Source organism: Oncorhynchus masou, chromosome 32 (assembly GCF_036934945.1).
Source record: "Oncorhynchus masou masou isolate Uvic2021 chromosome 32, UVic_Omas_1.1, whole genome shotgun sequence".
Classification (NCBI taxonomy): domain Eukaryota; kingdom Metazoa; phylum Chordata; class Actinopteri; order Salmoniformes; family Salmonidae; genus Oncorhynchus; species Oncorhynchus masou.
The window spans coordinates 7988993-8015360 of NC_088243.1; the positions used below are offsets into that span (position 1 = coordinate 7988993).

Sequence of the window (26368 nt, forward strand, 5' to 3'; positions counted from 1 at the left end):
AATCCAACACATTTTCATGGCTATTGTTAATTCCCTGGACTTACTTAATTTGTGTAAATTCAACAACAACAAAAAATTATACTCAAAAACATAAGAAGTTAGATCTACTAAATAATATTGTCGCCTTGATTTAAAAAAAGTAGATTCAACACTTTTTTTTTACAGTGTAGCACCTGATTGAGAGACCATAGAGCACTGTGATCAACACCTCTAAAGACGTATCCCTCTAACACAGTGAATACACTAACAGATGAAACTGCTGCTAGAGTACCACTGCATTTCCGCCACTGGCCTGCAGGTGTCACTGTTGCACTGCATCGCGTTGCATCTACCTGTGAGTTGATCACTGTTGATTTAGCACGAACTACAGGCTTCATTCAGAGGTGGTCAAGTCACTTGCTGTATGCACTACACACATAAAGGCCTCCTGGAATTACCAGGGCCTTAGCTGAGCATATAACGTTTAGAGAAAGTTTATCTGACAGAAGACAAACAACAACTGAAATATATATCCACAAGCTATCTTGATTAGTTTCCCAATGCGGGCAGGATCATCGGATTAGAATAGATAAAATACCTAACCTTGATCAATTAAACAACCAATGTAAACGTTGAACTAAACCGTGATGCGTATGTACATTTTTAACTAAACCGTGATGGGTATGTACATTTTTTACTAAACCATGATGGGTATGTAAACGTCGAACTAAACCATGATGAGTAGTAGTAATGTGCTAGTAAGACATGTTTCATTACATATGACTAATTTATGAAATCAAAGCATATGGCATCATTTTCCTAGCAGTGCCTGCAGTTAGGCTTAGCTACATCAGAAAGCCAATAACACCTGGTCATGTGATAACGCATGGGGGAAAACACACAGCATTTTTCTCTACACCCAACCTGCTACCAATTACAGCTGTGCCCTGGAACCATTTCACAGACCCTCTCTGGTACACTCAGCAAATAGTTACCATGGGAGTCGGTGTAATTGAAGGAGAAAAAATGACAGGCTGCCTAAAGATGAGAGAAAGTGAGAGGACAGAAGTGAGGGAGGAATAGAAAAAGAGAAGGACAGAGAGGCACAGTGCCAGCACTCTCCAGCTCTCGCTCACAAAGGAGATTATGTTAAAAGTAAACCAAAGTAGTTCCACTCCTCTGTGGCCCCTTGGGCAAACTCACTGGGGAGGAGAACTCAACGGTCACAGTGTGGAGGACAGGAGACAAGGAACCAATTTACCCCTGGTTCTGAAGCTCTTCTACAGGCCAGAAAACAAAATGGACGCCAGTTTCCTTCAGCTTTCACCCTCTGAATAACCAAGCAAGTCAAACACAGTGTGGTAGCTTTCTGGTTTAGGTCCAGGGTGGCAGCTTTCTGGTTTAGGTCCAGGGTGGCAGCTTTCGGGTTTTCATGACCATGTGACCTGGTAGTTCTATTCTATAACAAGGCTACAGGCTATAACTAGGGCCTGGAGTCCTTCCTGGTCAGGTCAAAACTCATGACCGGCCATAAGCTAATACAAGGAGAAGGAAACATTGTTTTCAATTAGCGTTAAAGGCCATATAGTACGTACACTATGAAACTGCTACCCACTTCATGACTTCAGGCCAGATATCATGCCAGACTTCATGCCAGACTTCATGCCAGATATCATGCCAGACTTCATGCCAGATATCATGCCAGACTTCATGCCAGACTTCATGCCAGATATCATGCCAGACTTCATGCCAGACTTCATGCGAGATCATGCCAGACTTCATGCCAGACTTCATGCCAGATATCATGCCAGACTTCATGCCAGATATCATGCCAGACTTCATGCCAGATATCATGCCAGACTTCATGCCAGATATCATGCCAGACTTCATGCCAGATATCATGCCAGACTTCATGCCAGATATCATGCCAGACTTCATGCCAGACATCATGCCTGATTTCATGCCAGACATCATGAGTGACTTCACGCCAGACTTCACGCCTCACTTCATACCTCCATGCTGGCGGACCACCAGTAGGCGGAGTTGGTGGAAGGTAAACAAACCTTTTAGAATTGACCACTACAGTACATCACTGCTGACCACACATGGTCATCAGGATAATAGGCCCATATAATAATATGGCCGCTCTACCATAGCCCAGACCTTTTCCTGATCAGATCACATTGAAAAACTCCTGACCTATTTCACAATAGATGACCTCAAAACACGAAGCCTGTTTGTCTGTCTGTCTGTCAAGAGCACAGCTAGCCGTTAGCCAAAGCAGTCTGAAAAGAGCAGCTAGCAGCGCTCCATTGGTGACCATGGTAACGGGGGCAGGCCGGCCAATTAAAAACAAAGCAAGAGTGAAATGGCATAATTGGGTCTAATGAAGTCATGGAGAGGCCTTGCTGCTACAACGCTCCTAGCCAAGCCCGCCATCACCTTAACAACCAACGGCAGCTGGTGCTCTCCTCCAGAACATCGAGAGAGAGAGACTTCCACAAAGCTGTGAACGATCTGAGAGACAAGGCAAGAAGGGCCTTCTACGCCATCAAAAGGAACATACAATTTGACATCCCAATTAGGATCTGGCTAAAAATACATGAATCATAAACAGAACCCACTGCCCTTTAAACAATCAAATCAAATGTTATTTGTCACATACACATGGTTAGCAGCTGTTAATGCTAGTGTAGCCAAATGCTTGCGCTTCTACGTAGTTCTGACAGTGCAGTAATATGTAACAAGTAATCTAACAATTCCCCAACAACTATCTAATACATAAATCTAAAGGGATGGAATAAGAATATTTACATATAAATATATGGATAAGCGTTAGCCGAGCGGCATAGGTAAGATGCAATAGATGGTACAAGATACATATGAGACGAGTAATGTAAGATATGTAAAACATTATTGAAATGGCATAGTTTAAAGTGACTAGTGAGTCTCTATGTAGGTAGTAGCCTCTCTGAGTTAGTGATTGCTGTTTAGCAGTCTGATGGCCTTGAGATAGAAGCTGTTTTTCAGTCTCTCGGTCCCAACTTTGATACACCTGTACTGACCTCGCCTTCTGGTTTGTAGCGGGGTGAACAGGCAGCGGCTCAGCTGGTTGTTGTCCTTGATGATCTTTTTGGTCTTCCTGTGACATCGGGTGCCGTAGGTGTCCTGGAGGGCAGGTAGTTTGCCCCCGGTAATGTGTTGGGCAGACCGCACCACCCTCTGGAGAGCGGTGCAGTTGCTGTACCAGGTTGTGATACAGCACGACAGGATTCTCTCAATTGTGCATCTGTAAAGGTTTGTCAGGGTTTTAGGAGAAAAGACCAATTTCTCTAGCCTCCTGAGGTTGAAGAGGCGCTGCTGCGCCTTCTTCATTACACTCTCTGTGTGGGTGGACCATCTCAGTTTGTCTGTGATGTGTACGCCAAGGAATTTAAAACTTTCCACCTTCTCCACTACTGTCCCTTCAATTTGGATAGGGGGGGGTGCTCCCTCTGCTGTTTCCTGAAGTCCACAATCATCTCCTTTGTTTTGTTGACATTGAGTGTGAGGTTATTTTCCAGGCACCACACTCCGAGGGCCCTCACCTCCTCCCTGTAGGCCGTCTCGTCGTCGTTGGTAATCAAGCCTACCACTGTTGTGTGGTTTGCAAACTTGATGATTGAGTTGGAGGAGTGCGTGGCCACGCAGTCACGGGTGAACAGGTAGTACAGGTGGGGGCTGAGCACACACTCTTGTGGGGCCCCAGTGTTGATGGTCAGCGAAGTGGAGATGTTGTTTCCTACCATCACCACCTAGGGGCGGCCCGTCAGAAAGGGTAGGACCAAATTGCACATGGCCGGGTTGAGACCCAGGGCCTCCAGCTTAATGATGAGCTTGAGTGGTACTACGGTGTTGAATGCTAAGCTGTAGTCAATGAACAGCATTCTTAGGTATTATCTTGTCCAGATTTGATAGGACAGTGTGCAGTGTGATGGTAATTGCATCATCTGTGGACGTGTTGGGGCGGTATGTAAACTGAAGATGGTCTAGGATGACAGGTAAGGTGGAGGTGATATGATCCTTGACTAGTCTCTCAAAGCACTTCATGATGACGGAAGTGAGTGCTACAGGGTCATTTAGTTCAGTTACCTTGGCCTTCTTGGGTACAGGAACAATGGTGGCCATCTTGAATCATGTGGGGACAGCAGACTGGGATAGGGAGCTATTGAATATGTCCGTAAACACACCAGCCAGTTGGTCTGCGTATGGTCTGAGGGATGCCGTCTGGGCCAGCAGCCTTGCGAGTGTTAACACGTTTAAGGCTGGGTTTGGGGTTTAAGGCTGGGTTTCTGTACAGTACTTTAAGACATCAGCTGATGTAAGAAGGGCTTTATAAATAAATTAGTTGTCAACATTTAGAACGTTCGGTATAGAAAATAGATGCAACAATAGCCTGCTATGTTGCATCGCCATTGAACTGTCTTGAGTCTATAAAAACAGCTTGGTGTTGTTTTGTAACACCCCTCAAAATATGTGTGGGCCAAAATTAGACAAACTGTATGCCCTCCCACTGATCTGTTTTAGTACTATATCAAGTGTTTTAGTACTATATATCTTGACGCAATGATGAAAATAATCATGGCCTCTAAACCTTCAAGCTGCATACTGGACCCTATTCCAACTGAACTACTGAAAGAGCTGCTTCCTGTGCTTGGCCCTCCTATGTTGAACGGCTCTCTATCCACCGGATGTGAACCAAACTCACTAAAAGTGGCAGTAATAAAGCCTCTATTGAAAAAGCCAAACCTTGACCCTGAAAATATAAAAAACTATTGGCCTACATCGAATCTTCCATTCCTCTCAATTTTTTTAGAAAAGGCTGTTGCGCAGCAACTCACTGCCTTCCAGAAGACAAACAATGTATACGAAATGCTTCAGTCTGGTTTTAGACCCCATCATAGCACTGAGACTGCACTATTGTTTTCACTATATATTTTACCTCTTGGGGATGTCATTGAAAAACATAATGTTAACTTTCACTGATATGCGGATGACACACAGCTGTACATTTCAATGAAACATGGTGAAGCCCCAAAATTGCCCTCGATAGAAGCATGTGTTTCAGACATAAGGAAGTGGATGGCTGCAAACTTTCTACTTTTAAACTCGGACAAAACAGAGATGCTTGTTCTAGTTCCCAAGAAACAAAGAGATCTTCTGTTGAATCTGACAATTAATCTTAATGGTTGTACAGTCGTCTCAAATAAAACTGTGAAGGACCTTGGCTTTACTCTGGACCCTGATCTCTCTTTTGAAGAACATATCAAGACTGTTTCAAGGATAGCTTTTTTCCATCTACGTAACATTGCAAAAATCAGAAACTTTCTACCCAAAAATGATGCAGAAAAATTAATCCCTGCTTCTGTTACTTCTAGGTTAAACTACTGCAATGATCTACTTTCCGGCTACCCGGATAAAGCACTAAACAAACTTCAGTTAGTACTAAATACGGCTGCTAGAATCCTGACGAGAACCAAATAATGTGATCATATTACTCCAGTGCTAGCCTCCCTACACTGGCTTCCTGTCAAGGCAAGGGCTGATTTCAAGCTTTTAATGCTAACCTACAAAGCATTACATGGGCTTGCTCCTACCTATCTCTCTGATTTGGTCCTGCGGTACATACCTACACGTACGCTACGGTCACAAGGCGCAGGTCTCCTAATTGTCCCTAGAATTTCTAAGCAAACAGCTGGAGGCAGGGCTTTCTCCTATAGAGTTAAATTTTTATGGAATGGTCTGCCTACCCATGTGAGAGACGCAGACTCGGTCTCAACCTTTAAGTCTTTACTGAAGACTCATCTCTTCAGTGGGTCATATGATTGAGTGTAGTCTGGCCCAGGAGTGTGAAGGTGAACGGAAAGGCTCTGAAGCAACGAACCGCCCTTGCTGTCTCTGCCTGGCTGGTTCCCCTCTTTCCACTGGGATTCTCTGCCTCTAACCCTATTACAGGGGCTGAGTCACTGGCTTACTGTGGCTCTCTCATGCCGTCCCTGGAAGGGGTGCATCACTTGAGTGGGTTGAGTCACTGATATGATCTTCCTGTCTGGGTTGTGCCGTGGCGGAGATCTTTGTGGGCTATACTCGGCCTTGTCTCAGGATGGTAAGTTGGTGGTTGAAGATATCCATTTAGTGGTGTGGGGGCTGTGCTTTGGCAAAGTGGTTGGGGATATATCCTTCCTGTTTGGCCCTGTCCGGGGGTGTCATCGGATGGGGCCACTGTGTCTCCTGACCCCTCCTGTCTCAGCCTCCAGTATTTATGCTGCAGTAGTTTATGTGTCGGGGGGCTAGGGTCAGTTTGTTATATCTGGAGTACTTCTCCTGTTCTATCCGGTGTCCTGTGTGAATTTAAGTATGCTCTCTCTAATTCTCTCTTTCTCTCTTTCTTTTTCTCTCTCGGAGGACCTGAGCCCTAGGACCATGCCTCAGGACTACCTGACATGATGACTCCTTGCTGTCCCCAGTCCACCTGGCCATGCTGCTGCTCCAGTTTCAACTCTTCTGCCTGTGATTATTATTATTTGACCATGCTGGTCATTTATGAACATTTGAACATCTTGGCCATGTTCTGTTATAATCTCCACCCGGCACAGCCAGAAGAGGACTGGCCACCCCACATAGCCTGGTTCCTCTCTAGGTTTCTTCCTAGGTTTTGGTCTTTCTTGGGGGTTTTTCCTAGTCACCGTGCTTCTACACCTGCATTGCTTGCAGTTTGGGGTTTTAGGCTGGGTTTCTGTACAGCACTTTGAGATATCAGCTGATGTACGAAGGGCTATATAAATACATTTGATTTGATTTTGATCTGTTTCATGTCTCTTGTAGCCCGCAAAAGCCAGCATGGATAGAATGCAATAACTATATTCTAATAATTGTCATGTTCCAACGTATCACCACGGTTTGTTTCACAGTGAAACTTGTCCTCATGTAGACCTCGTTCTGAAATAATTCAACGGTGAAACTTGCATCCAGTCAACTATAAAAGCAAGGGGAAGCAATTCAGCTATTCTTGAAAGTCAGAAAAATCCTTGAACTGCAAAGAAAGATTATTTTTTTTAATAATTGAAAAAATAGTTTAGCAAACAGTAGGGATATAGAATTGCCACAATCGTGATGAGAGACGGACCAAGGCGCAGCGTGATTAAAGTTCCACATCTTTTAATAAAGCAAAACTTCCAAACAAAACAATAAACGACCAGTGACATCATTGGTGCTACATGCACATACACAAAACAATATCCCACAAAGCAGGTGGGAGAAAGGGCTTCCTACATATGATCCCCAATTAGAGGCAACGATTACCAGCTGCCTCTAATTGGGAACCGTACAACCCACCAACATAGAAATAGAGTGACTAGAACACCCCCCTCGTCACGCTCTGACCTGAACACCATAGAGAACCAAGGGCTCTCTATAGTCAGAGCGTGACAAGAATTAAATGTGTAGTGGAGGTTTATGGTTATGTGACAACATCACATTCCCTGTGTACCTGCAAAATGATTCTACAATCATTACGGGGAAAAAAAAACACTGTTTTAATCATAATTTGACAAAGGAAAAAATCCACCACTGTCGAACAAATACAATCGTTTATCCTATAGTTTCTGTTGCAATTACACATCACAATGTTTTGTTTTGTGGCATTGTGTCATGCCCTGGTCTTAGTATTTTGTGTTTTCTTTATTTTTTTGGTCAGGCCAGGGTGTGACATGGGTTTTGGTATGTGGTGTGTTTTATCTTGGGTTTTTCGTAGGTATTGGGATTGTGGCTTAGTGGGGTTTTCTAGCATAGTCTATGGCTGTCTGAAGTGGTTCTCAATCAGAGGCAGTTGTTTATCGTTGTCTCTGATTGGGAACCATATTTAGGCAGCCATATTCTTTGACTGTTTCGTGGGTGATTGTTCCTGTGTTAGTTTGCACCAGTAGTCTGTTTTGGTGTCACATTGGTTTGTGTTCCTTGTTTCATTAAAACATGAATCTAAATAGCCGCATTTTGGTCCCACTCTCCTTCACATGAAGAAAGCCGTTCCACATTGCCTTTTGTTGAATAAACGTCAATGGAAACCTGCCTAATGTTGCGTGCAAAAGAGAGATACAGAGAGGAAGAACATAAGAAATCATTTTCACTCAACTTCTCAAGTTTGAGTTCAAGTTGATTTAGTACTTTGGATATTAAAACATACATAGGTCCAGAGACATGCTTTTAGAGAGGTAGGACATTTAGGTTTCTGCATTATGAAGCATTTACATGACACTACAACGTTCTATGGCAGCCATGTTGGCTCTACAATTGCATGACACTACAACGTTCTATGGCAGCCATGTTGGCTCCCCATTAACATGACACTACAACATTCTATGGCAGCCATGTTGGCTCCCCATTAACATGACACCACAACATTCTATGGCAGCCATGTTGGCTCTCCATTAACATGACACCACAACATTCTATGGCAGCCATGTTGGCTCTCCATTAAACATGACACTTCAACGTTCCATGGCAGCCATGTTGGCCCCTCATTGACATAAAAAGGGGAATATTTAAATAATGCTATGAAACTGAATGTCTAGAACAATATTCAACATTCTAAAAGTTAGTCCAACTCTCTATGGTTCTGCATAGGCATATTTATCCTGCATACTTTTGGAATTCTGTGTTCTTATAAAGTAATATATAAACTGTCTGTATAAACTGTCTGTATGATATAATACATGTACAAAACAACTTTAGATCCCCTTGATGACAAAGTGATCCTGTAATATCTGTCCATGTCATGATGACCTAACATCCCACACTGGACGACAACGTTTTTCTGGATCCTCTTCTACAAGTCTCAGCTCTCCCCAGTTCACTCATCATTAGCAGAAGGCGATAATGAGTCGCTTCATCTTACCGTCCAAAGGCATTGTATGCAGCAGGCTATACACTCGTCTCCCATACAGGGGAAAAAAAAGAGAAAATATGTATGCTTTCTTTACGAAACACCATTTTCCACCACTATGCTAGTGGCTAATACCTAGGAATGCTAGTCCCTGATGTTGCGTATTGTGTTCAGCCAATCAGGTTGCAGCAGTCTTGTTTCCCCTTGGCTGAACGAGGGCCACAACATCCGGGAGTTAACATTAGCCACTTTAGCACGGTGGTGGAAAATGGTGTTTCACAAAAAACATGACGCATATATTTTCCACTGTTTTTTTGTTACGCCTTCTCGCCATTAAATCGAGTTGAGGAGGAAATTGACGTCTTTGCAGCCTGAGTGGAGAATTTATGTACGAACCGGTCCGCAGGGTATACAAATGTTTCGCATACAAATGCCTTTGGACGGTAAAATGAAACGACTCATTATCGCCATCTGCTGGCCTTCGGGTGAACTCGTCATGTGATATGGGTCAAATGCAGTTCACTTCACTGCTCATTCCAACATTACTTTCTCCATAAATGGACCATGAAAGACAATTCTTTTTCCTATTTCGCAGAGACAAACATCACAACCCATTTATAAAAACAATTTTGTTTGCTGTAATTAATGTAGTGAAACTCTGAACTCAACTATAGTTGACTAATAAATCACTGCTATAGTATAAACTGTTGGTTTACAGTAGAACACACAAAAGATCTCACCATGAAACCAATTTATTCTCCCTCTATCAAGTTTCTCTGAACCCTTTAAGAAACACATTCTCAATACGAGGCAATTAATCCAGTGTTATTCTCCGTTGATGCGTTTCTCAAGGGGCCGAACAAGTGTGAAGAATTTCAGGTGGCTTCACTGTTACATGACTTCAAACACGTAGAGAAAACAAACACTTTTTATAAAAGGAATAACTTTTAATAGGTTTCCAATGAGGGATGTTTATGGTCTGTTTTTGTTGATGCAATTTTCTCTCTCCGTCTCCAGGGCCCAGTTTTTCTAAAACTTTTAATCTGGATGAGAATGTTCTGGGTTCTGTAATAGTCTTTTAATCTGGATGAGAATGTTCTGGGTTCTGTAATAGTCTTTTAATCTGGATGAGAATGTTCTGGGTTCTGTAATAGTCTTTTAATCTGGATGAGAATGTTCTGGGTTCTGTAATAGTCTTTTAATCTGGATGAGAATGTTCTGGGTTCTGTAATAGTCTTTTAATCTGGATGAGAATGTTCTGGGTTCTGTAATAGTCTTTTAATCTGGATGAGAATGTTCTGGGTTCTGTAATAGTCTTTTAATCTGGATGAGAATGTTCTGGGTTCTGTAATAGTCTTTTAATCTGGATGAGAATGTTCTGGGTTCTGTAATAGTCTTTTAATCTGGATGAGAATGTTCTGGGTTCTGTAATAGTCTTTTAATCTGGATGAGAATGTTCTGGGTTCTGTAATAGTCTTTTAATCTGGATGAGAATGTTCTGGGTTCTGTAATAGTCTTTTAATCTGGATGAGAATGTTCTGGGTTCTGTAATAGTCTTTTAATCTGGATGAGAATGTTCTGGGTTCTGTAATAGTCTTTTAATCTGGATGAGAATGTTCTGGATTCTGTAATAGTCTTTTTTTTGTAATACAGCATCAGATTAATCAGGGTGTTTTTTAAAATCTGGTTTAAAGAAACTAAGTCAGAAAGGATCATCAGAATCTGGGTTCAGTGCTTTGAACCGGCCTACACCTTGCCAGCTGACTGTCACATAACTCCACTATGATGTCAGTCTGCATACAGTATGTACCAGCTGACCCTGCATAACTCCACTATGACGTCAGTCTGCATACAGTGTGTAACAACTGACCCTGCATAACTCCACTATGACGTCAGTCTGCATACAGTGTGTAACAGCTGACCCTGCATAACTCATTTGGTGTAAAATGAAGTAGTCCACAATTTCTTTAAATACAATGTTCACATTTATTACAACATCACCGTGTGAAATTATTCAGAAATAAATATTCATCATAAGAGGTAATGCTGTACAGTAGAACTCTTATTATAAAGGTCTTCTGGTACTTTTCTTAGACCTGTTAACATTTACCAGTCCTTACACATAACCTCTATTGGTGTGGTGTCTCATGAGTCACTCCTCCTCCTCTTCAGTCCCACATTCTCTCCATCCTGGTTGTCATGGTACCCATCCGTGTGTCCCGCGTCTATTCGTTTGTCAGTAGTGTCCATGGCGGGGAAGGCTTGGCCAGACCCAAGCACCTGTCTGATGGTCATATTCACCCTGGAGGTCTCGATGTACCTGGAGCACACCGCCCAGTCCTCCTCTGATACCGGCTGGATCAGGGTGGCATCTCCCTGGGTATGGTCCTGTGCGAGTCCCTGGTCTGACCCTGGGCCTAGGCCGTCCTCCTCCAGAGAGGGGTGTAAGGGGTCTCCTTTGGGGGCGGGGACAACGCGAGGCACGGCATGGTAGAGGAGGCGGCTGTGTCCTGACATTACCATGACGTCACCACTGTGCATGTACATGGCGGTGGGCGGGTCTTCTCTCTGAGTTCCACCAAGCAGGAAGACGGCGGATTGGCCGAAACTGAGGTCAATCAACAAAAGAGAGGGGAAGACACGTATGAGGATAACAACAACAAGACAAACAGGAAATGGTCAATAGCCACTTTCACATGCAGAGTAACACATCCAGAGAGTATTACCAAAGAGTGTCAGGTTGTAATTTAGGATGAATTGAGACAATATTCAATAAGGGAGTTTGATTAAGCTGGCCCCGGGTTATGGATAAGGGAGTTTGATTAAGCTGGCCCGGGTTATGGATAAGGGAGTTTGATTAAGCTGGCCCGGGTTATGGATAAGGGAGTTTGATTAAGCTGGCCCCGGTTATAGATAAGGGAGTTTGATTAAGCTGGCCCGGGTTATGGATAAGGGAGTTTGATTAAGCTGGCCCCGGGTTATGGATAAGGGAGTTTGATTAAGCTGGCCCCGGTTATAGATAAGGGAGTTTGATTAAGCTGGCCCCGGTTATAGATAAGGGAGTTTGATTAAGCTGGCCCGGGTTATGGATAAGGGAGTTTGATTAAGCTGGACCCGGTTATGGATAAGGGAGTTTGATTAAGCTGGCCCGGGTTTTTGCCCGTCACTTGTCCGGGCGAAGCGGGTGTGGGAGGCGCGCCCTGCTCAAATGGAACAGTAATCTGTGCCGCTCGGTTGTATTGTCAACAACGCAGCATGGTACATCTCTTTCCCCCAAAAAGGCAGATAAAGCATTTTAAAAAAAAATCAAAAGCAATCACTGTTGCATGTGAACACACAGAATACTACTCATCACTCCATGTGCTTAACCTACGTCAGTTTTGCTTTGAGCCGACTTCGCCATTGATCAGAACGGGGCACCCGGCTCACACCCGGAAGGCATTCGGGTTCCAAATCGAATGAAATCAACGCTAACCCGGTTCACCCACTGAAAGCTGTGGTTGGTGGGTTGGTACAACAAGCCCCTCCTCCACTAACCTGAATGACAGGAGGGGTCTAGTGTGGTCCAGCTCTGATTCGTCTACGTGGATCCCGAGTGACGAGTCGGAGCGGTAGTAGTTGAGGATTCCAGCTTCTGCGTTGAACCCAGGAAATCGGCAGGCTGCGGCCACATGGAGGGATATAGAGTGGAGATCTGATGGGAACAGAGTGTAGTGATCTGCTGAGTATGTCTGCAACAGAAAGAAGAGAAGAAAAAAATAAAACAATGTATTCATTCATTTCCATTTCAGGGAAGAATCATAACATCCATGTTGCACAAGCCTTTCAGTGGTCAGTCTCGGTCGCGCAGGTCAGTCTCGGTCGCGCAGGTCAGTCTCGGTCGCGCAGGTCAGTCTCGGAGGTCAGTCCCGGTCGCTGAGGTCAGTCTTAGGGAGATCAATGTTCTCTTACTGAAGTTAGTCAGCCAGTCAGCTAGCCAGTCAGCAAGCCAGTCAGCTAGCCAGTCAGCTAGCCAGTCAGCAAGCCAGTCAGCAAGCCAGTCAGCTAGCCAGTCAGCTAGCCAGTCAGCTAGCCAGTCAGCATGTGGAGGGGGGGGGCATTATTTCCATTAATAAACAAACAAACTCTATGCATCTCTCCCTGGTTAGTGTTGGGGACATGCACTCAGCCACACGTGCAATCACAGGATAATCACTGTGCTGCTGTCCTCTAAACACATGGATTAGCTGGAGGGGGGGGGGACATGCTTAAAATGCAGCGATTGTTGTCAGACATTTGGCAGTGTCGGAGCCAGGATGGGAGCTAATGAATCCGGTGTAAAACTCCTGACTGATTTAAACGGGACAGACTAAACACGTGGGATGTCATTAGCATATAAACGAGACAGGCAGGCGCCTGCACAATTACAGATGACCTGACCTGAACGTAGAACACCAGGCTAATATGATCCAAACACAGAGAACACTACTGTGTACATACAGTATTCATGATGTCCTGTTTGAAGTGATGACTGTTCCATCTACCGTTGTAACATGATGGAGACTGGTGGTGTGGTGGATGGAACAGTCATCACGTTTCGGATCTTTAGCATATGTAACTGGTGCACTGAATCATGCACTGACTGCTGTGGTATCAATGGGTCTTGAAGAAACGTCCTCCCACTGTCAACTGCAAACCGCGAGCGCCTCAGCAAACTTAACGTGTGTAAATATTTGTATGAACATAAGATTCAACAACAGACAAACTGAATAAGTTCCACAGACATGTGACTAACAGAAATGAAATAGTGTGTCCCTGAACAAAGGGGGGTGGGGTCAAAATCAAAAGTCAGTATCTGGTGTGGCCACCAGCTGCATTAAGTACTACAGTGCATCTCCTCCTCATTGACTGCACCAGAGTGCTTGCTGTGCGACGTTACCCCACTCTTCCACCAGGTCCGAGACGTGGTTGAGATCCGGGCTTTTCGATGGCCACGGCAGAACACTAGCATTCATGTCTTGCAGGAAATCACACGCAGAACGAGCAGTATGGCAGGTGGCATTGTCATGCTGGAGGGTCATGTCAAGATGAGCCTGCAGGAAGGGTACCAGACCAGGGAGGAAGATGTCTTCCCTGTAACGCACAGCATTGAGATTGCCTGCAATGACAACAAGCTCAGTCCGGTGATGCTTTGACACACCGCCCCAGACCATGACAGACCCTCCACCTCCAAAATCGATCCCACTCCATTGTTTATAGTTCATTGAACAAGCATGGGAAACAGTGTTTAAACCTTTTACAGTGAAGATCTGTGAAGTTATTTGGATTTTTATGAATTATCTTTGAAAGACAGGGTTGTTTCTTTTTTTGCCGAGTTTATTGACATGTTTGACTATTTGGCAAGAAGCGTAATTCCTTCCTGACAGGAAGTGGACTGACATGAACTTCAGTTGAAAAATGTTTTCCCTCCAGTGTCGGAGATGTGGGAACTCATATACATACATACACTTTATATGAAAGTAGAAAAGACACCGGTACAGATGAAGGGAAGGAAACAAGGAGAGAACACCTAAAACAATTGAGAAGCACCCATAGAGTGGGTTTGGTCGACCGAGTTAGGCTTCATTGGAAATAAGAATTTGTTCTTAGCCGACTTGCCTAGTTAAATAAAAGGTGACGTTGTTTTTTAAAGAGAGCGACAGCTCTACTAAGACCATTGAGATGCACCCATAGAGTGAGCTTTACCTAGACCAGGGGGTATTCAACTCTCACACTATGAGGTCTGGAGTCTGCTGCTTTTGTGTTCTACCTGATAACTAATTGCACCCACCTGGCGTCCCAGGTCTAAACCGGTCCCTGATTAGAGGGGAACAATGGGAGAGATAAAAAATGCAGCGGAACTGGCTTCGAGGTCCAGAGTTGAGCTTGAAGCACCTAGACAATTGAGATGCACACAGTTCTACTAAGACCATTGAGATACACCGATAGTACATAGTGAATAGCAACGTGCATGCCCCCGCTAACTGTTTAACAGTCTGATGGACTTGAGATAGAGACTGAAAAACAGCTTCTCGGTCCTTTGATGCACCTGTACTGACCTCGTGGAATGGATGAACATAAAACAAATAAAGTTATCACAAAATAATTTTAAAATACCTGATACCTTAAGAAAATGTATACGAGTGAATTCTAGGATTTTTTTTGCTGTTGAAATTTTTACAATAAATTGAATATTTTGAATTCATACCAGATTCCCTGAACTCAACTCATTGTCTGTGCCAGTAAAACGTTTTATGCGCTATAATTCAGTTAATATCTGGTGGATTAAAACACATCTAAACGTTTGGAGTGACATCCATTGTACAACTGTTGCATTTATTAGAATTGTTTTTAAAACCTTTTAACAATTTATATGACCGTTGAGAGCGAGAGAACGCTCTACATAAAACCATTAACATGCACCCATAGTGAGAGAGAGAGAGACAGACAGAGCTCTACCTTGGTGTCCCAGTTGTAGTGGTAGCCCAGGGTCACCCAGCGAAGCTTCTCCAGCAGTGTCTTGGGCTCCCTGACCCTCGAACCCATCTTCCTGTGGGGAAAATCACACCAGGCTCAGACATCGGCTAAGAGCTCAAAGGAATGCTACCCATTCAAGCCAATTGATTACATTAGACATCCTACCCCTTTCACGTGGTATCAAACGTTCAATTTAAACCTTCAAGTCTGAGAAAGAGAGAACGATCAAATATAGTCTTTTGACTGAAATGGGCAAAATCTAAGGTGGAAGTTTCATTCTGATAAATTATTCATTTTTCACTCAAATAATAATGGGAAATAGACACATGACACTCCAGCAGTATGTCCGCTGGTGCTGAAAGTAGTTAGTCTATTTACCGGAGCGCGTCTGCACTCCTCCCCCAGATGTCTTGTGTTTCCGTGGGTGCCATGTGCATGTCCAGGTTACACACGTTGGGTTTCTGTGGGTAGGTCTTCAGACACTGTCTCACCCAGTGCTGCTGGGAGCCTGGCAGGAACGGGTTGGATATAAAGATGAACCCTGGAGGGGAGGGGACACACACACACAGGGATTACTACATTCAATTCAATACAACTTTATTCATCGCCTCAAGGGCCAGGAAGGTACATTAACAACATATTAGGGGGCTGTCGAGACTAGTGGTGTACTAGAGGTCAAACATCACGAGCATTTACCATAGCCTGACACGCCCATCCACATGGCTCCAGCCAAAGACCAGATCCACTAGTTTTTCTGCACAATGAGTCTGGATTTGCTTTCCTCCCCACCGTTTTGTAGACCGCAAACACATCTTGACCATTCTGATTGGTCCCAGAGACCGATGGGTTGGTCCAAACCCGGCCTATATGAATCATGAATCACGTAATTGGAATTGATACTATGATTGTTTAGAGATGAACCAATGACTATACATTTGTCTTGTACAATGCCGCTCATTTTGACATCAGCGCTAACAACTTCTAGGACGGCAGTTTCAGACAATGTATGGAGCGATCGATGGAGCAGCGAAATTAAATTCAGGAGAAGTTAGCAAGCAAGCATTTGGGAGCTCCCCATTTGTGGAAAAATGCATTTGAAAGTATAGGGAGCGTTACTTTACTCACTGCGAATGGCAAGCAGCATTTAAACTCAGATCTTTTACCACTATATCATTGGTGAAGACCTAGGTCTAGAGTTAAAAAACAAAATAAACTAAGATTTATCTTTATTTTACCAGGCAAGTCAGTTAAGAACAAATTCTTATTTTCAATGACGGCCTGGGAACAGTGGGCTAACTGCCTGTTCAGGGGCAGAATGACAGATTTGAACCTTGGGGATTTGAACTTGCAACCTTCAGGTTACTAGTCCAACGCTCTAGCCACTAGGCTACCCTGCCACCCCAAAACTATAAAAAGTAACATCTTACATACTGACTAGGGCTAGTTTTATATATATATATTTATATAACTAGCCCTAGTCAGTATGTAAGATTAGCCTTAGTAACTATGTAAGATTTTTTTTATTTTTTTTTAACAAGTGCAACATATCAGTGGAGGCTGGTGGAGGGAGGACGGCTCATACTAATGGCTGGAACAAAGTAAATGGAATGGAAACCATGTTTTGGATGTATTTTACACCATTCCTCTCCAGCCATTACCATGAGCTCGTCCTCCTTAATTAAGGTGTCACCAACCCCCTGTACTACATATCTGAAACAGTTCAGTCAGGAGTCAAGACTAATATTATTATTTTACATTTATTTAACCAGGCAAGTCAGTTAAGAACAAATTCTTATTTTCAATGACGGCCTGGGAACAGTGGGTTAACTGCCTTTTCAGGGGCAGAATGACAGATTTGTACCTTGTCAGCTCGGGGGTTTGAACTCGGAACCTTCCGGTTGCTAGTCCAACGCTCTAACCACTAGGCTACCCTGCCGCCCCATTATTAGAACATGTTACCCATCATGGTCCTGGAGAGTTAGAATCCTGCACATAATTTCGTTACAGCTCAGCATATAAAAAATAAAATAAAAACTCCACGAGCCTAATATCCTACCTGGATAACCGTGCAAGCCAAAGGCTGTCCAGTCTCTGATGGGGCGAAGGCCTGCCCTCCTGGCCTCAGCATCACTCACTGCAGCTGGGTTCAGGTCGGTGGGAAAGACCTGTCAATCACCATCACATCGTTTCATTAGATCAATCACATCAACCAGAGTTCATAGTGGGCATACACACACACACACACACATCCGTTCAAAAGTTTGTGGCAACTTAGAAATGTCCTTGTTTTTGAAAGAAAAGCACATTTTTTTATCCATTAAAATAACATCAAATTGATCAGAAATACAGTGTAGACATTTTTAATGTTGTAAATGACTATTGTAGCTGGAAACGGCTGATTTTTAATGGAATATGTACATAGGCCCATTATCAGCAACCATCACTCCTGTGTTCCAAATGCACATTTTGTTAGCTAATCCAAGTTTATAATTTTAAAAGGCTAATTGATCATTAGAAAAATCGTTTGCTAATATGCTGGCACAGCTGAAAACTTTTGCCCTGATTAAAGAAGCAATAAAACTGGCCTTCTTTAGACTAGTTCAGTATCTGGAGCATCAGCATTTGTGGGTTCAATTACAGGCTCAAAATGGCCAGAAACAAAAGCACTTTCTTCCGAAACTCGTCAGTCTATTTTTGTTCTGAGAAATGAAGGCTATTCCATGCGAGAAATTGCCAAGAAACTGAAGATCTCGTACAAAGCTGTGTACTACTCCCGTCACAGAACAGTGCAAACTAGTTCAATAAAAAATAACTGTCTCTAACCAAAATAGAAAGAGTGGGAGGCCCGGGTGCACAACTGGTCAAGCGTACAAGCACATTTGAGTGTCTAGTTTGAGAAACAGACGCCTCACAAGTCCTCAACTGGCAGCTTCATTAAATAGTACCCGTAAAACACCAGTCTCAACGTCAACAGTGAAGAGGCGACTCCGGGAGGTGGATGTCCATCAAGGCACCCTGCACTTCTCTGATTCAGAGGGGTTGTGTTAAATGCGGAAGACACCTTTCAGTTGAATGCATTCAGTTGTACAACTGACTAGGTATCCCCCTTTCTCTAATAAACTATTATTTCCCGAGAAGTCGTATTGGGAAGACCACACACACACACACACACCACAGCGTCGCGTGACTCCAAGTTTACATTGGTATGATGGTTATATATAGTTTACACTGACATATCTCGCATAATTTGTTTTACCGTAAAAAACATGTGTCTATTTTGTTTTGTCAACATTTGCAAAGTTTACTGACATGTTCTGTTTCCATCAAGCCTGTCATTACATTTGTATCTGACTTGCATAAAAAGGTTGGAGACTGGTTACTGACTGAAGCAGTTTGCAAAGTGGAAGATGATTACTCTGAAAATGACGGTTTATTTCGTGGAAATTGAAAGACCCGTGATTGTGTTTTAGTTATTTCTGAAAATCTGAATCTAATCGCAGTTGTTTTGCTGTTAAGTTCTCTAATAAAACGAACAACAAATGGCGAGTGACACGCCCACGCAAAAGTGGTAAATGCACTGCAATTTATCAAAGAGTTGACTTCGTATGACAGCACATTAATTCACTTTCTAGGTGTTAATTGTATATCAGAAGGAAATCTGGTAGTTAGCTACAGCCAGTAGTATTATACCAGGAAGTTTGTCTGTTTACACATCAATATTTAGTTGTTAGCTAGCTATATTTGGAAACGCTCACCTTTTCATGTTTCACAATTTTCGAGAAGTCAATGACATCCCTGAGATCTGGTGGAGGATTTCTTCGCTTGTAAAATTTGAACAATTTTCTAAATGCATCTTCTCCATGCTCCACCATGGAGGCCGCCATCTTTGTCATCACTAAAATGACCTTTCAACTCTAAAATGTACACAACAAAAAAAATAAGCAAAACATTAAAAAGCATAGCATGTTAAATATGTAAAGTAAAGCTTTGCTTTTAGTGATTTTAATTCCATATCTAAAAAATGAACAGTTAAATAACACCGGTGTGTGTCAAGTCACGTGACTCGGGTCAAAGGTAACTTCTAGCTGGTTAGCTTTCCAAGGACGCAACATGGCATCGTCTAAGAAGGTTTTTGAGGTGTTTGTGTCTAAAATACCATGGACCATTGCAAGCAGTAAGCATGCTTTAAAAAAATTTATATTGGAAACAAAATTACTGGATGTTGGCTATTTTATGCTAGGCTATGAGCTTTTGTAGGCGTCTTTATACATCATGCTGTGTGACTGCTGCCTTGACATTGCTGCTAGCCAAGCTCACTAGCTAACTATGTGTGGCTGCGTCTTTCAGCTAACCTTATTTTAACCAACCTTTTTGTCTTTTTTTTGTTTTTTGTTTCTTTTGTTTTTTTTTCACCAATGCTCATTTGACTTTGTCGTTGTGCCGATTGCTAAATTGTGGGGCTTATTGCAGCCTAATGATGTGGGTAATGTATGTCAATGAGAGAGTTGGCATCAGCTGGCTAGCTAAACCATCAGTGTCTGTGTGTATTGACCACGTCCTCTCTAGTACAGTCATTTGCACTATAGATAACTAGCTACAGTGGGAGAATATACAGTATAACATGTTGTCATTTATTTTTTCAGAGGAAATGAAGGAGTACTTTGGGCAGTTCGGGCAAGTCAAGAAATGCCTACTTCCTTTTGTAAGTACACCTTTTAACAGATTGTTTAATAAGTGAGAAAACCAGCCCTCTATCACAATGTGTATCTTCATTTGACCTAGCTGACAAACGTAAAGGAAACACACTAGTAAATAACCAATTGACATCCCATCAATGTATAAAAATGCCCAGTTGCCCATGATGTTGGCTAGAAGAAGAGATCTCAGTGACTTTGTGTGTGTGGTGTCAGTTGAACACTTGGGAGATTCTGGAGAGGCACCAGCGACAGAGTTTTCCACCATCATCAACAAAACAACAAATGATGGAATTTCTCATGGAAGAATGGTGTTGCATCCCTCCAATAGAGTTCCAGACACTTGTAGAATCTAGGCCAGGGTTCATTGAAGCTGTTCTGACCCCTGATGGCCCAATGCCCTATTAAGACACTTTAAGTTGGTGTTTCCTTTATTTTGGCAGTTACCGGTATATCAAATAAAATGTATTTATATAGCCCTTCGTACTTCAGCTGATATCTCAAAGTGCTGTACAGAAACCCAGCCTGAAACCCCAAACAGCAAGCAATGCAGGTGTAGAAGCACGGTGGCTAGGAAAAACTCCCTAGAAAGGCCAAAACCTAGGAAGAAACCTAGAGAGGAACCAGGCTATGTGGGGTGGCCAGTCCTCTTCTGGCTGTGCCGGGTGGAGATTATAACAGAACATGGCCAAGATGTTCAAATGTTCATAAGTGACCAGCATGGTCCAATAATAATATATACCACAACCTCTATATTCACCTCACAATGTCTATCTTCTAACAGGACAAGGAGACAGGATTCCACAGAGGCTTCTGCTGGATCGGCTATACGTCCGAGGAAGGCCTGCACAATGCTCTCCAGAAAGACCAACACATGCTGGAGGGAGCCACGGTATAGTTTGTTAGCGCATGTCATACCCTGAACTGGGGTGTGTTCACTTGGAACCAAACCAAATGGATATAAACAGAAGCAAATGGAATTAAACATGTAGGGACCAACCTGAGTTCCTACCAATAGAGTTTCTTCCAATAGAAACTTGTTTTTGTGGCAAAACATATGTTTGGAGTAAACTGTTACCGTTGCAAAACATTTTACAACTGTTTCCTACAGTGTTTGCCTAATGAAAACACCCCTGTTGTTGTTGACTGAAATGTGTTGACTGTTGTTTTCTTAGTATGGAATGTATGTTGATTTTCTCCATTCTCGTTTAAAAGCTAACGTCAGTCTCTAACGTCAGTGGTCTGAAATCAAATGCATCCCATCAGGCAGTGCGATATCACTCCCCTTAAGGGAATTACCATGTCCTTAACCCCTTAGTCTATTTCCATGGCCCCATGGAAATCTTATTATCATAACACAAATCCTTCAGTTTTAAGGTAGAGAGACCTTGTTTTTTTTGTTGTTGCATCAGATGCATCTCAATCCACCAATGTTGCACTTCTGCATCTGCGGTGAAAGAGCTAGAGCGGTGTCTGTCAGACCGTGAGACACCATGAAACATCGGTCTTCTCACACCTGTAGCGACTGAAGTTTGGGCTACACACTAGTATGACCCTCCTGTAGGATGCCCACAGGCCTCACAAGACTCCTCTGAAGTTCCCCTGGGAACCGGCTTGAAAAATGAATGGAAGTATATTTTTAGACAATTTTAGGGGTTAAAAATAAAATATATAGGAAAAAGATTGATTTCTTTTATCTTTCAGATATAGGATAGACACTTCAGAACAAACTTCTTTAGATTTTATTTTGGGATTATCTGTTGTTCCATATAGTGAGTCTGTTATTCAATGAGTTTGTTTGGCTAATAGCAGTCCAAATTTACAATTTTAATAAATAAAATAATCAAATAGCTAAATGATTCCTGGTATGATCTTAAAACAATCCCCCCCCCTGGCAAGACTGTAGATGGTTTTAAACAAGCTAAACATGTATTCCTCTCTTCCATCATCTCCTTTCAGCTTCAAGTTCAAAGAAACAGAAAAGTGTTTGCGGGACAGAAGACAAACAAAGAGGTGGTGGAGGGACGGTGAAGGGTGTGCGTTTTGTATGATGTTTGTGTGTATATGAGAGGGTGTATTAAATACCTTTTAAATAGAAACAGAACTAGGCCATTCAACATTAATTTGTTTTTTTTCGTAGAATGATATCTTCATATTTTATTGTAATTTGTCAAAAGAAAGAAACATGATTTACTCTGTCTGTTTCGCATGTTGGTTGACAAAATGGTTGAAGGGAGAAGTGCGTTCCTTTTGGCACCCTGTCAGTAACTGCATATTAAGCCAGACGAGATGATGGCAGGATATTGAATCTCTCTGTTATTGTGCTTCTATTATGATTATTGATAGCTGCTTTACACAACCTCTGCATCTGTCTGTATTAAACTATGACTAGGTTTATCACTTTTCTCGAAGTCGGGCATCACACTTCACTAAATAAAATGACTAATTTACAGTGTACTTTCTCATTCCTTTCTTTGTGTGTGTAGTGGGTTTAATCTGAGTGTCAGTACATTTCAGAGGTGTGGACTCGAGTCACATAACTTGGACTCGAGTCACAAATATGATGACTTGCAACTCGACTTTGACTTTAACAACAATGACTCGTGACTTGACTTGGACTTGAGACTTATGACTCAACCTGACTTGATATCCTCCCCAAACCCAAATATAAAAAAGACGCTATTTAAAAAATAAAGTGTTTAGCGCATCAACTATCCATTTAACAGTTTGAATCGGACAGCAGCCAATCAAATTGTGCCAGCGGAGAAAAAGTTGTGCGTGGCAATACAGAGGAACGTCTGCGGGTGAATTCAGATTGAGCCATTGGAAAGATGATACCCAAAATTATTATTTTCGGATATACAGACTACACTGTAGTCAACAAAAAACGGATTGCAACTTGCAAAACATGCGGTAAGAAAATTACAGATGGAGGCGCAACAACTTCCAACTTTGTTCGACATTTGAAGCTGCACAAAGAACGGTAAGTCGTGGCTAATATATAGCCGGCAGCTAAATATAACTGCTTGTATAGCATGTAGGCTAACGTAACGTTAAATCAATGAGCCTCCACACAGTCAGCCAGTGGGGGAACGTGATCTTTGCACCCAAGATTGTGCTACTGCCCCGCTCAAATATATTTTTTTATGTGTTTACAGATTTGAACAATACCAGATGAACAAAAGTGTCACAAGTGAACCACAACAGTCTCCAATCTCACAGTTCATGGAGACCCGTGTAGGGCAGTACAGCATGAATCATCCACAGCAGAAAGCTATCAACAATGCAATACTGTCCGACCTGGTTATCGATTGCAACTTGCCTCTGTCTGTTGTGGAAAACAAGAGTTTTCGTCACTTTCTGTCAGTGGTTGACAGTAAGTACAGCCCAGTGTGTTGTAGAACATTGACATCAAAAGTAGAGAACCTCGCTACAGAGAGACGTTCAAAACTGAAAAATCAGTTGAGCAAGACAGACCATGTTTCAGTCACAGTGGACATTTGGTCCGACCGAAAGATGAGGGGGTTCCTTGGTGTCACTGTGCACTGCATGGAGAAAGATGGAGAGAGGCTACAGCTCAAATCCAATCTCTTGGCCTGTGACAGCGTCAAAGGCCCACACATGGCCGAAAGAATCTGTGAGCAATTTGAGGCCATATGTGGTGAGTACAGGATCAAAGACAAATTGGACTATATCATTAGTGACAATGCTGCCAACATGAGAAAAGCATTCACGGTGTGCTTCCCCATTGAACAAGAAGATGAAGTACACGACGAAGATCACCTTGACGACCCAGAGCTCTGGAATGACCTAACCCTGGAAGACAAGCAAACAGTGGATGCTGCTATTGCAAAAAAACAGCGCTTGCAGTGTTTTGCCCACACTCTCCAGCTGGTGGTGGGAGACGGCTTGAAAGAAACAAAAGTGATGACTCCTTCTCTTTCAAAGTTATCAAAAATCAGCTCACTGCTACATACAAACACAACATTCAAAGAGGTGTTTGAGGCTGAATTTGGGGAAAGAGGCATCCCTGCTGCTGTCAACACAAGATGGAACTCAACACTGATACAAGTAAAGGCAGTTGTTCAATGTGACCATCGAAAGCTCAGTCATGTTCTAGAAAAGGCTGGGCACAAGGAGTTGTTGTTCACCGTACGGGAGTGGAATAAGTTGAAGGAGTTGGTGGACATCCTGAAGCCGTTTGGAGAAGCAACAGATATGACACAGGGGGAGAAGATCGTCACAATCAGTTCTGTTGTTCCCTCGGTCCTGTCCCTGAATCATCACCTGGAGCAGCGGAAGCCTCACGTCCATTTCCTGAGCGGCCTGGTCAGAAGTCTCCAGGCATCCCTGAACAAAAGATTTCTTGGAATCTTCATCAATGTGAAAATGGCCAGGACACAAGATGGAATCACTGCCCCATTTTCAGATCCAGTCTACCTCAAAGCAGCTGCCTTGGATCCGGCTTTTTCTCTGATGTGGGTGGAGCACCATGTGCTGGTCAAGGAGGAGGTCAAGGAGGAGGTGGCACAAAGAGTGAAAGGTAAATATTATTGAGTTTAATGTAACTTTTTCTCAATTTAATCCAATTGACTGCAACAATAATACTTTTATCAGTTTAACCCACTGCATCACCAGTACTCTAATACTGGCCTTTTTTGTTTTCTGCTATGCTTTCACATGTTTTGCCAGAACTGATTCTGGAAGATGCTACAGGGACTGAGCAAGCTGTGCCTCTTGTTGATGAGAAACAGCGAGAGGACCATAGTCTTAGACAAGAAGATGGGCTGTTTGCAGCCTACTGTAAGAGGCAGAAGAAAGCTGTTGGGACCACTCCAGCACTACAACTAAGTCACTACCTTGACATATGCGAAGGACAGAATGCCCTCTTGTTCTGGGCAATGAACAGGAAGGCTCTTCCTTCACTGGCCCGAGTGGCCATCAGGGTCTTGGCAGTGCCTGCCTCCAGTGCTCTGGTGGAGCGTGTTTTCAGCCATGGTGGCATCATACCGCGACCTCATCGTGCACAAATGACTGACAGACTTTTATCGAATTTGGTCTTTTGCAAATGCAATGCATCATAGGGCCCCGAGATAAGAGGGAAAAAAATGAAACTTTATGCATTACACACAGTCTCCATGTTCAGGTTTTATCTCCCATCTTTTGGGATCTGTATTGTTCTTTTCTCAGACATTCAGGCCAGTGTTCAAATTGTAGGCCTACTTGAAGTTCAGTATCGGTTGTTTTGATGTACCTTTTTTTAATAAATAATTGTAACTTTATGGCAGGATTGTTTTAAGTGTATAGAGTATATCTGGAGAGAGAGCACTAGAATATTTAGTTTTTGTTGTCGTATTGATGTCTGTCTCATGGCTACCCATGGAAATACAAAGTTTAATTGGAAAGTAATAAATATTTTTAGAAGCATTCATGATTTGCATAAATGTAATATACTATTACTCATTAAATATGAAATGGTATTACATTTGGTGAAGAGCACATTGACTTGTTTAGGACTCAACTCAAAGTTTAGGACTTGCCTGTCTTGACTTGGGACTTGAGTGCTAAGACTTGAGACTTGAGTGCTAAGACTTGAGACTTACTTGTGACTTGTAAAACAATGACTTGGTCCCACCTCTGGACATTTCATAGTCATTTAAATAGTTAACATTTTATGACTGCTTGATATTGAATTTAGGGCAATAGGTAATGTTTATTTTTTACATATACCCCAGTTCACTGTGCTGGGAGTAGGATCTTCAAACTTTGAAGACTGACAAATCCACCTTTCTCTCTTCTGCTGCCAGTATAGGTGTCTAATGGAGAAGGTATCTAACGCTTCTCTCCTAGAACTTCATAAATGTGTACAAAAATACCAAACATGCATGTTGCCATTTATAAAAATGTATCTTGGCGTGAGAACTTTATTAGCTTCATGCAAACGTTTGCCCATGCACAATTCCTTATGGTTGAAGTATTGCATTGTAAGCAGGCCTAGTATTTTGTGCAAATGGGTGATGGGACACATTTAAAAATAAAAACAGGTGAATATAACAAGATGCAATTAATTGCCATTAACAAAGATTCATTTTTTGCATCTTTGCTTTTTTTAAAATAGAAACATGCATACAATGACTGACAAAACATTAAGAACACCTTCCTAATATTGAGTTGCAACCTCTTTTTGGTCTTCAGAACAGCCTCAATTCGTGGGGACATGGACTCTACAAGGTGTGGAAAGTGTTCCGCAGGGATGCTGGCCCATGTTGACTCCAATGTT

General features: G+C 42.7%; 3 protein-coding genes across 4 annotated transcripts; 2 read left to right on the forward strand and 1 right to left on the reverse strand.

Annotated features, from left to right (window-relative positions):
• Positions 1 to 10873: 10873 nt before the first annotated feature.
• alkbh1 (alkB homolog 1, histone H2A dioxygenase) lies at positions 10874 to 19287 on the reverse strand. 2 transcript variants are annotated; one of them, XM_064953196.1, is made up of 6 exons: positions 19150 to 19287; positions 17451 to 17559; positions 15773 to 15935; positions 15377 to 15467; positions 12437 to 12630; positions 10874 to 11507 (listed from the first exon to the last, which is right to left on the reverse strand). In XM_064953196.1, exons 1-6 carry the CDS (start codon positions 19285 to 19287, stop codon positions 11045 to 11047), a joined length of 1158 nt encoding a protein of 385 aa, XP_064809268.1. In that variant the 3' UTR covers positions 10874 to 11044. The 2 variants fall into 2 exon arrangements, with proteins under 2 accessions (XP_064809268.1, XP_064809269.1); XM_064953197.1 differs by lacking the exons at positions 17451 to 17559; positions 19150 to 19287 and adding an exon at positions 16091 to 16455.
• Positions 19288 to 19460: 173 nt separating this feature from the next.
• On the forward strand, positions 19461 to 22543 carry LOC135525524 (SRA stem-loop-interacting RNA-binding protein, mitochondrial-like). Its single transcript, XM_064953194.1, has 4 exons — positions 19461 to 19568; positions 20038 to 20096; positions 20873 to 20980; positions 22048 to 22543. The coding sequence occupies exons 1-4, from the start codon at positions 19505 to 19507 to the stop codon at positions 22117 to 22119; spliced, it is 303 nt and encodes a 100-aa protein (XP_064809266.1). The 5' UTR covers positions 19461 to 19504; the 3' UTR covers positions 22120 to 22543.
• Positions 22544 to 22763: 220 nt separating this feature from the next.
• LOC135525525 (uncharacterized) lies at positions 22764 to 26129 on the forward strand. Its single transcript, XM_064953195.1, has 3 exons — positions 22764 to 23071; positions 23247 to 24631; positions 24781 to 26129. Exons 1-3 carry the CDS (start codon positions 22920 to 22922, stop codon positions 25170 to 25172), a joined length of 1929 nt encoding a protein of 642 aa, XP_064809267.1. The 5' UTR covers positions 22764 to 22919; the 3' UTR covers positions 25173 to 26129.
• The last annotated feature ends 239 nt before the right edge of the window (positions 26130 to 26368 follow it).